This window comes from Cryptotermes secundus, unplaced genomic scaffold (assembly GCF_002891405.2).
Source record: "Cryptotermes secundus unplaced genomic scaffold, Csec_1.0 scaffold80, whole genome shotgun sequence".
NCBI classification, from domain to species: Eukaryota; Metazoa; Arthropoda; class Insecta; order Blattodea; family Kalotermitidae; genus Cryptotermes; species Cryptotermes secundus.
In genome coordinates, this window is record NW_019732856.1 from 303654 (window position 1) to 315735 (window position 12082).

The 12082-nt window shown below is 37.7% G+C and overlaps 1 protein-coding gene across 1 annotated transcript; it reads left to right on the top strand.

Annotated features, from left to right (window-relative positions):
• Positions 1-206: 206 nt before the first annotated feature.
• On the top strand, positions 207-8461 carry LOC111867732 (dephospho-CoA kinase domain-containing protein). Its single transcript, XM_023857832.2, has 5 exons — positions 207-528; positions 1272-1475; positions 4676-4763; positions 5069-5228; positions 5581-8461. The coding sequence occupies exons 1-5, from the start codon at positions 417-419 to the stop codon at positions 5734-5736; spliced, it is 720 nt and encodes a 239-aa protein (XP_023713600.1). The 5' UTR covers positions 207-416; the 3' UTR covers positions 5737-8461.
• The last annotated feature ends 3621 nt before the right edge of the window (positions 8462-12082 follow it).

Consider the following 12082-nt stretch of genomic DNA (forward strand, 5'->3'; position numbering starts at 1 on the left):
CGCCCAGAGAATAGCAGCTCGAACACTAATATGAATACTTTTCAATGTTGACTCTGACTCTAATGACTCCTATTCACATTTGAAACATGACAAATTAATCGACCTTTGAGCGCTTTGGGCCGTAGGCAGGATATTTGTCTTAACCTCCTTAACGTTGGCAGTACTCTAATCAGCTGATCATAGAATACATAGCATACATAGGACCGCATAGGACATTTCACGACCGTTCACGAACAGTGAAACCAGTGAGTTGTGGTTTAGTGTTGGTGTTGTATGATGTGATGTGAACATCTGTGAACAGAAATGTGGTGCAGAAGCTGAATGGCCTTTAGGTGGCTATTTTGGATGTAATAGGAGTTGTGTATTAGGGTTCGGTATTGTATGCTAGAAGTTACATAAACTCATCGGTAGAAAAAATGTTCATAGTTGGGGTAACAGGTGGCATAGCGACAGGAAAGAGTACTGTCTGTGACGTTTTCAGGGAATATGGCATTCCTGTAATTGATGCTGATGTTGCTGCCAGGAAAGGTGCGTAATTCGTGTAAATGTAGTTACGTTAGATCGCTGTGTCTTCCAGATGAATGGGAATAACATCAGGTTAAAATATGCTGTAGGTTCCACTCAGCCCATATTGTTCTTTTAGATTTACTCCATCGTAGTATTTTATGTAGTAACACTGTGGAGTTAACATACGTTTCTGTAATTTTGCCATACATTTAACAGATTTGCTTAACGAATGAAATGTTCTTTCTTTAAATAACATCAGACTTGTGTTACAAATCAATAGACATGTTGATGTTGGATTTGAACCTCCTGCAGAAGTCATTATGGAATTAAGTGGTGCAGCAAATGATGTTGTAAAAATAAAACTGTTTTGTGGTCCTTAATTATACCTTGGCCTTCTGTAACATTTGTTCTTATAGCATGAATTTGTTACTGCATGATTTATGTTTATTTGCCAAATATTTGGACAGTGATAATAGTTCTTCCCATTAAAATGACTGTGTCAGAATTGGACCTGTGAATTATTTTCTTATATTAGGAACAGTAATAATGAGTTTATGTTTATGTCCAATTTTGTAACATTGTAGATATTTTTATCAAGTCTGTTCCTTCCAGGTTAGGTTAGTTTAACATGGCTTATCTTATGGAGACCTCCAATATAGTCTGTACTCTTACCCACAGATTAAAAACAGCTGTATCTGTGAAGTGTTCATTCCATCAAATTCTCCATAAATAAGAATATCTAACTAATTNCTGAAATGTTTCAGTTGTTGAGCCTGGAAGGAAAGCATGGCGTCTGATAAAGAAGGAGTTTGGTGATGCTGTGTTTCACAAGGATGGGCAACTTAATCGTGAAATCCTTGGAGAAATCATCTTTGACAGTGTTGAGAAGAGGAGGAAACTGAATGAAATTACACACCCAGAAATCTACAGTGAAATGTTCTGGGCAGCTGTCAAATGCTTTTTCCAAGGCAAGTTAGCTTGTTTGTTACAGTGTACATGCTATACATATGTGTCCTTAAAATTTACAAATGTATATGCTTATAGGTAAGATAAAGGTAAAGCTATCCCTGTAACAGGCTATGGAGACCCATAGGATTGTGAGAGGTCAAGGCCAGACAGTCAACTCACAGATGGCAGTGAGATTCTGGCTTGTAGTATCAAAAAATTATGCCATATTCAAAATATGTTTACTGTGATGCATCCTGGTGTGTATTCAGTTACTGAAATAATTGTCAAGAACTGGCAACATCAACAAATTAGATTATTATGTGTTAATTACATTAAATATATTAATATATTGTATTTCTTAATTATAAATTTAACATATGGGAATATACACAACTGGAATAGTTAAATGATTCAGTTTATTCAGTTGAGAATCATGAATTATTATAATTCTTACTTGTAACTGGATTTAAGAGTTGTGATAGCCCAGTAGATATTTATGTATTTTATACTAGTTTTGTTTTTTGGTACTTCTTTATTCATTGGAATACTATATATAAAGAATAGTTTAAAAATAAACGTTTTGTAAAACTAAAAGTTATCAGTGCCATACATATACTGCAAGATAAAAACTGCCTGTGTTGGCCAACCTATTCATGTGTCTAGTGACTACACACTTAACTATTATGTTGTAAGAGTTATTGGTATGTGGAGCAGTTAACTGTGTCCCACCATCCACAATCACTCATGTTCTTGGGACCAGCTATCTGTTCTCTTGTTACATCAGAGCAGTTTTATCAATCACACTTGACGGCATTAATAATCTTTTATAATAATTTAATTTTGTCTTTGGAGCTGATGCTGCTTTTTTTTTTGGAAGGGGAGTGGGCTGGCTACTGAGCAGACTGCTATACTCATGTATTCAAGTAATAGGCCTGAAATGAATGTGAAAGAGGTGTTTCTGTTTATGAATTTTAATGAACACTCAGAAGTACAAAATGCAGTATGGGAAATTGAATAGCAAGAGAATACACAGAGTAATGGGATTTTAACTGTATGTGCCTTAGAAAAGGGGATAGAATGCTCGTCGGGTGCTGTACACACAAAGGACAGCTGTAGAAAGGTTTTCACCTGTACAGTCTAGTATGAGAAATCAGTAATTTTTATTTGTAACTAACATGGAAAGACTGATATAAATACAGGACCATAGCATAAAACTGAAAAGGTGGAGAGGATGCCAAGTTAAATGTCATATGTAAATTAATACCATTTTGCCTGTTTCATAAAACTGCAACCAACTATGACACGTGGTCAGCTTGTAGCAATAGTGAACAGATTTCACTGTGCAGATATTCTTTGATTTATACAATAATATTCATTAATGTGTACTGCTTGATAATGACTTTATAAGCTGAAACATATAGCACATTGTCTTAAGACCAGTAAGCCGAAACATGTAGCGCATTGTCTTAAGACCTGTAAACTCATCATACACAGTGAGATTTTGATAGTTGTATTGAGATGGAAACCAAACGAAGAAGTTATATGCAGTAATTATGTTCCAAAAAAGTCACAGAGGTTGAAATCACAATGATAGTTTTTCCTCCTTGCCTCACGTTCCTCCCCAAACACACAGTAATCTATTCATCTTTCTTCCCACCTCCCTTGATTGGTCAACAGACAGTACACATTGAATGAACACCATTAATTGAAATTGCTCTAAATTAGTTGATGATATTAAAATGGAATTGCATTTTTCCAATTCACATATGACAAGGAGTACCTGAGTATATAAAGATAGAACTATATACCAGTTTTACAGATGCATGGTAGTAGTTTGTTAATCATTTCTATGTGTTATTAAACTGAGTTTGCAAAAGTAAGGCCCTTGGATGACCCTTGAGACTCCCACCTCTCTGGTATGTATAAACCAGCCCAAAGCACTTGTCACTTGTGAAGATTATCATTCCCAGTATTTTTATGAACAGAATGGCTGGACTAATGAAGGGAAATGTAGGGAAGTATGCTGAAAAGGGAATTGTAATAGCTCTAGGGAGATGTGAAGGGGGTCAGTTCATGGGATTTCTGTCCATGGCCTCATTATAGACTCTTCCAGTGGTTAGTCATATGCTTGCTTAGTTGATTATCTTGTTTCGTGGGATGGATTGTGATGAAAATTTTGATGTACTCTATGAAAAAGAAGTCAGTGCATATAATGATAATGTTAAAATAGCAAATCAGTGCAATCACTGATCAGAAACACAAATCAAGTACGTTTGTGTACATACTGGGGAAACAATGAATGAATATTTTATAGAAATCTGTATTTTAACATAGAAGGTAGAGGTTAACCCAAAGTATTGAACTTCTACTGGACTATAAGTCATTGCATTCCAGGTGTTGCTATTCTTTATGGTCACCACTGTGAGAACTACAGAATCAAACTTATTCTTGTTTATTGAGTTAGTGGATCTGTGTATATGAACACAGGAATTTGCTGCATGTCACCAGATGTGTTTCAGTACCTGACAAGTGATATGCACATTCTTTGTTGGCTTTATGCAGTAACATATGTTGGCTATTATGATGCTTTTCTTTTAGTTTATATCACATTAGATGTCAAAAGCTGCAAAACCGTTTGCAATGGCACTTGACAACTCATACCTAGTGTTACCAGTTATTTTAATTGTATTGGTCTTCTAATCCAAAGGAATAACAGAGTGTGAAGATGTTTGACAACAGAGTGCTGAGAATAATATTTGGACCTAAGGGCATTAATATAATAGGAGAATTGAGAAAATTACATGTTGAGGAGCTTCACAGTTTTTTATCATCACTTAATGTTGCTGTGCTGATTTTATCAAGTAGGATTGAAGAGGCAAGACATGTAGTGCATATGGGGGAAACAAGAAGAAATATTACAAAATATCTGTTGGAAAATATCAAGGGAAGAGACCACTTGAAAAACTTATATATAAAAAGTAGGACAGTATTGAAACTCATCTTAGGAAGTTGGTTGTGACAGTGTACACTGGACTGAAATCTCTCAGGTTGTTGTCCAGTACCTGCATTTTGTGCTGGTCATAATGAATCCACAGGGCCAATAAGGGCATGGAACTTTTTGGGCAACTCCGTAACTGGGAACTGCTCACGAAGATCTTGTACCATGGACTTTATCAGGAGTTAACGTATAAACATACTACATTACTTTATGATTTTTCAGGTCATCAGTTCATTGTGATGGATCTGCCACTCCTCTTTGAATCAGGAAGCATGTTGGATTATTTGTATAAGATAATAGTTGTTACATGGTGAGTTTCTAAATATTATCTGCAACCAAAATTTTATTCCTAGAATGCAATAGAAAGAGGCATCATCTTTGATGAATTCTTAGAATAGCTCTTCCCATCCATGTAACCATAGCTGGCAGTGTCACTGTGCATTAAACAATATGCTGAGTTTATGGAAGTCAACTGATTTTGGCCCCCTGTTGATTACAGAAAACTGCCTTTGAAGTAAAGTTGCTTTTGTAGCTGAAGATTGGTGACAAACCTGAGTTTTGATTTTACTTACTGCTGTAGATTGTCAATGTTATAATGGGGGATGATGCTTGCAGCGAGGAAGATCTGCAACTTCAGAGACTGATGGAACGGAACTCCATGTCAGAATCCAAAGCCAAGAAACGCATCAGTGCTCAGATGTCTCTGGAGCGTAAATGTGAGCAAGCACACTTTGTTGTAGAGAACTCGGGCACAATACAGGACACGCGTGAACAGGTATGCACATACACTGACCCTTGGTTTGAATCTGACCACTGTCTTTATCAAAATATTATATGTGCTCTGAACACAGTGCTTTCACCACTTTATGAAGCTTCATTATGTAAGGTTTTTGCTAATAGTTATTGAGCTGGTCATGACAGTCTCTGTAGTTATAGAACCAGGAGATTCAACTCTGTTAATTTCCAAACAGATCTTTACTTATTTTGTTTCCTGTTTACAGCATTTTCTTCCTCACCACAATCTTTTGTAGTATATACAGATTAAAAATATTTTCTACTAGAGCACCTAGCATGTAATTTGCCATCTTGTTTCAATGTCCTGATGTATTAATATACACTGTTGCTAGGTCCTGCAGATACTATATATTCTGCGCAGCTACAAAGCCCACTGGAAACTGAGAGCAGTTGCAGGACTGTGCTGCACTGGACTAGTGTCATTTCTTATCTGGATTGGCTTCAAGTTTCTTTACTCCCAGCAATCAGCTGTGCCTCGCCGTCGGTAGTCATATATTGTTACCTAGTTTTGTATTTATGTTTTGTGCATGTATTAATGTATAGCTAGACTTGATGTACAGCCTGCATTCCTAATATGCATTTGTGTGAATGCAAAAATAATTACAGTGAAGCCCAGTATAATGCAGGTGCTATGGGACTCCGATAAAATGAAGGAATAACACTGTATGTAATTGTTTTATAAGACACAGAGTTGTAAAAATTGCACAGTGGATGTTTGCAGAGGTTATCTGGTAAATGAAGGTCTAGAATGTATGATACTTTACCTCCATGCACCTTGTATACTTATACAGTGTGATGCTTATGGCAGATTGCACCAAAATGCATTTATAAACAAAGGGAAATGGCAAGTGTTTATGACTGAAATTAAATTATATCATGTGCTGGACACTGTGCTCTTTTTAAAGAAGTGGTATGAGGTTTAGTCCTTTCATACTGTAGTATCAAATGGGCCTATTATACCAGCCCCAGGCAGCAGTAAGTATGGTGCTTGGGTGAAATTATAGTTGTGGTCAACAGCAGATAAAATATTCTCTTCTTATCTCTTTCAACTTCCAAAATCATTTCTTTGATTCTGGTTACATTTTGTAATATTCACACTGAGATTTGTGAAGCACTAGACATATATTTTGGACCACACCAGTCTAGAAAAAGATGAATACACTATTATCAGAAACACTTGTATGCCTGCTTGTGAAGCACTTTGTCTTTCCTGCCATGTTCATGTGAGCTGCTACTGCCTAGAAGACTAGTCAGTGTTATCCAACAAAGGACATTTTTCCTTATATAAAACATGAAATTGGATATTTTGGATCTTAACTGAGGTTTAGGTAATGGTTATTCATCTCTTTTACTGTATTATGAAGTAGCAATTTGAATTTTAATCCTCCCATAATATCTGACTTCCTTCTCCATTCAGTTTTTGCAAGAATATTTTTTTCTCAATTACCCTCAGTGTATTTTGGTGCATGTACAATGGAAAGTCCAAAAATACACATTGAAGCTTTGGCATATTCACATGCAGCAACTTGCCAATGGCTGAATGGATTTTCATGACATTTCGTGTTGGGGAATTTACTACAGTTTGCTGGCATATTCCAGTTTGGGTTAAAATTTTACACTAATGATGGCCTCTATACATGTAGACCAAGATGCATTTGTATGCATGTCTCTAGCATACCATGCTAAGTATTTATTTGAGTGAAAATATTTTGGAGATAAGTCATAGAGAAGAACAAGGCATTTTTTTTTCTGACATGTCTTCCTCTGCTCAAGACAGTTCACCAAAAGGAATTTTTATGGTATGTCATTTCATAACTCGTGAACTGTTGGACTCATTGTACTACCTCTCATCCATCCTGCCTGTCTTACACTGTTTATGAGAGACCATCGAAAGTTAGCATTCATGATTTGAAAATCCAAGGGGTAATAATAAAATGGGTGCACTGAAAGTATGATATGTGTACATTTCCAAAACTGTATACACTGTGGGTACTTCATGCTAGGGTGATCAGAATCATCCTTCTGTCTCTATTAGGTCTCAGAAATAATCTGTCTTTGCCCATAACACTTCACATTTATTCTCTTACTGTCACATCGTTCAGGTTGTAAATTGCAACACAAAGGAACAGTAAAATTGAGGGGCAGTTACTGTGCTTGAGAAAGTCCTACTTCCTAACCCATCCTGATCCTCACAACTATAACGTTTTTGAAAGGAAACTGTTGATAAGCAAACTGTGACTACAGCATTACATATATTTGGTATTTTGTCACAATCCCAAATCTAAACTGATCTGTGTACAGAAAAGTCTGTCCCCAGATGTGTCCAGTGGTCAAATGTGATTCCTTGCTGCCAGTAGGCCCCCAGAGTAATTTTAAATTAAAAATAGATCCACCTGTTTAATTTTAATATTTGAAACTCAAACCAAAACTTGCAGAAACAGTGTCCTGACTATCCTACAGGGAAGTAAACTGGTGCACCGCTGGCTGGAAGGTTCATACAGATTTTGCTGATTAGTCGGTATGCCTGATGGCCGATAATGTTTGGAATGAAGGGAAGTTATTAACTTTGTGGACCAGTTGAGGGTATTATGTTTCACAGTGAGCAGTGCAGTTCATGCATAGGAATTTGTTTATGATTTGACAGCAGTGGACCGTAGTTATTAGCAACATTAGCTGTTTGTTCTGTTACAATTAGTGAACAGTGTGTTATGTCATGGTGTGGTATATTTTAGAGCAATGTGTACTTCTGTATGACACCTACATGAAATATGGATCTGCTAGAAATTTCACAATGAGAGAGTTCCCAGCAGACAAACAATTCAAAATTTGGTGAATGAACCCAGATCAGCAGGACTCTTTAAGAGACCAGAAACAAAAACATAAGTGTCGATTGCTTACTGAGGAGACGTTAGATGACATAGGAGCCAGGCTTGAATATACACCTAGCAGATCACCAAAACATCTAGCTCAAGAGACTGGAGTGTCAAAGTGTAGTGTAGGAATGGCAACACAATTGCTGAAGCTGGAAACCCTATAAAACAACACATATCCATACCTTGCAGCCTTGCAATCCAGCTAGGGTTCATTATGCAGTTGATTTCTATAGTCTGTCGTCGAGGGTGAGATCTATCCACACTGACATCCTTTTCTGATCAAGCATGGTTTCACATGCAGGGATACATAACTATGCTAAATATTTGCTACTCGAGTTCACAGAATCCACATCTAACTATGAAATGCTGGTCCAGCCACTGAAAGTTGGTGTCTGGTGTGCTGTAAGTGCAAGGATTGTTGTACCTGTGCGTTTTAACAAGACATTTAATTCAGAAAGATATGTACAAGTCATTCTTGGGCAATTCTGTCCAGAGTTAACAGAAGAAGAAAGACCCTGTGGCTGGTTTCAGCAAGACTCTGCTACTGCCCACACTGCACGTGTCTATGCAGGCTTTGTCCGACGTCTTCAAGGACAGAATTATCAGCAGTGGTACTTGGCCAGCATATTCACCCAATCTTAATCCGTGTGATTTTTTCTTCTGGGATTGTTTAAAGGACAGTTTACAACATTAACTTGGAAAAGGACTAAAAGAAAGTATCTACAGGGAAATTGCAAATATTCCTGCAGAACAGCTTTCAGGTGTATACCAGAACCTCTTCTACCAGTGTAAGGAATGTCTAGGTGTAGCAGGACAGCAATTTCAACACCTCCTATGATCTGTGAACTGTAACTACTTCATTCTGAACGTTATTGACCAACAGGCATATTGATTCATTGGCAAAATTTGTATCTGGCGGTGCACCTGTCACCATGAACTGTTCAACAAAGAACTTCCCTGTACTCCTGTTTTGTCTTCTATTTATGGAACTGTGCTAGTACAGTCAAGTCTCATTACAAATAATATTTTTTTAAAATATTCCCCATGAATAATCTGAAAAAAATATTATACTTTTTATGTCTGTATTGTTCATGTTCTGTACATGATATTGTGATGTATCAACCCACTACTAGGCAACAGGTCACTAAACACAACGAATTATTCTGTTGCTATGCAATACAAGTATAGAGGCAGGCATGTGTTTTCTGTAGGTCTGCACTGAGACTGTTTGCTAGCAATTGCGTGGTAGCATGCCTCTTCAACAGTACAGGGACTGTTTTTTCTGTGCTGCTTGGTTCGTGCCAATAAGAGAGCCAAATTTTGAAGCTAGCAGCTCTAGGAAAACAGAAAAGTAGGAGCTGTAGGAGTACAAAGAGTACAATGGAGTTCTCGGTAGGAAACAGCCACAGGAAGTTAGCTGAGAAAGAATTAGAAGTCGGTCTGTGAAGACTTCGTGTGTGATTAGAAGATCGGTCACAGTGAGACTGTTTTAATTCCGTTACCGGGATACGACTAGTGAAGACTGAGAATCCTAGTGTAATGGTGAACTGTAAATTGTGTAGATTAGCGTTAGTGCTATAACTGATTGTGATTAAGAGTGATTGTAAAAGGTGTTAATAAATCCAGTCATCCAATCCAGAACCTCTTATTATTAGTCACAGAACCCCAGAAACATGATAATATTTTTACATATAGAGACCAGACTGTCTGTAACATTAGCTTTTGTTGTTCTACACATTTAAATGTGGGATGCCATATTTCAGAACAGTGGAATATACAGACAGGTAAGATTTTTAGAGCTTTGTCAGTACATTTTGCTTGTTTGCTCTGCCATGGTGAGATCAGTGTTACTATACTAAGGCAGCAATGAGAAGTCCAATGAACGGTGCTTGAGGCTTCTCACTTTCTCTCCAATGATGTATTCCCCTCCAATTTGTCAGCCAACCCAAAGTGCTTACTGATAGTGAAAACTGTCATTACCACCATTCATATAAACCAAATGGCTAGGTTGGAAGGTGAGGAGGAACAGCTCAAAAGAGATGAGAAAGCTGTTGATTACTGAACCTCTTACTGTGTCTTCAGTGTAGAACAGTGGTTTCTTTAAGTGTATGACACCATGTCCTCTCTAGATGTCAACTCCCCTCTTTTAAATTTAATTTTAAATGAAACTATATAAATAAGGTAGAAATGTGTGTACGTCAGAAAGTATTGATAGTGTAAAAGATAAAGTTATCTTTGTGCTTAACTAATTAAGCACTATGCCATGAAGGCGTATGGGGAAGTGGCTGTATAGATTTGCACTTTTCTTGATGTCAGCACTGTGAGCTTCATGCCCCCGCCGGTTTACTCCTAGTGAAAGAGCCCCCAGTACCCACTCAATACGAGGCTGGGTGGACCTCAGACCCAGTCTGGAGGATGTGGAGAAAACTCTGACCCCTCAGTCATCCAGTCCATAGACAGTTGCTATACTGGCTACACTATCCTGGCTCTTGATTGATAATGTACTTATTAAAATTAACACGAGTAGCACATAACTCATAAGTACATCACTTTTCAACATGGAACTGCTGCTTTTCAGTAGGTCCAGCACTGAACAAGTGTACCTATGCTTCTAGAAAAAAGTCTTTTCACGCAAGCAGCTTCTAGAAAGGAGTGTCTTCAACCAGGCAGCCCCTCTTTCCCCTCGTGATTGCTGGCAGAACAGCCTTATAAGGCATTCTTGAGGGGTCAAAACAGATGAAAATCTGACAAAGTAATATAAGAGCTCTATGGCAGATGTTCTAAGATTTCAAAGCTTAGTTGCTGGAGTGTTTCAACAGTGTGCACTGCAGCACAGAGATGTGTACTGTCGTGAAACACCTACTGACAATTGTCCTTGGTATTCACTTAAAATCACCGGCTTTGGTTTGTCATACAGCATCTCACTGTAAAGTGTATAGATTATTCCTGCACCCTTCCCCTGATAATGGTTAAGAATTGGTCCTTTCAAATCCCAGAACATTGAGAACATAATTTTTCCTCCTTTTAGGCGAGACATGAACTTCTTTTTGACAGGGGACGTCAGATGTTTCCGTTCCATACTCTGTGCTGTTTTCCCTCTGCTTGTGATGGGTCCACATTTTGTCACTACTCACAATTCAAAAAGGCACCATCTTCCTCATGATACCAGCTCAAGAGGCACTTACACATGCCCAAATGGTTGCACTTATGCTTTTCGATTGTGGAGCCCACCTTGCACAGACTTTACAGAAGTGAAGCCTGTAGCTGAAGGTTTAATAGGCAGAGCTGCGATTAATTTGCCATTGCTTTGCCACTTCATCGATAGACACCTTCCTGTTGCTGAGAATTAGTGTGCGGACTTGTTCATGGTTCCATGCACTACCCAATGCAGATGGGTGCCGTAATTTTTCATCATCATTGATGCTGCTTCAATCAGTTTTAAACATGTCAAGCCATTATGTGCTCTGCTGCAACAAAACACTTTCACTGCACTGTGCTTAGTCTTCATTTACATAATTTCTGCACCTCTTAAACCTTCAGCCCACAAAAATTGAATCAGTGTATGCTGCTCTTCTTTGGTGTAAGTGGAGTGGCCATGTTGATACCAGTAGTGGTCAAAGTCAAATAAATCCAACAGTATGGAGGTTCCATGATAATAGTTGCATACACAGTAAGTATCAGAGCCAATCACAAGAAAAGGATATGACACTTTACGGATACTTTCTGATATACCCCCGTCCTTTGACTTATTAATGTATTTACTCAATTTATGCACTTCCTTGTCCAAAAATTCAAAGTTATGGTGCATAAAATGTGCAAATACTACTTTTCAAGGTGAAATCTTTCATGTTTTGTTAAGGTGATTACAGTTCAATATGATGGATGATATGGATATTCACACCCATGAACTCTGCATGATTTCTTGAAGACTGAGATAAAAATGTCCCTTGATAAAAGTCTA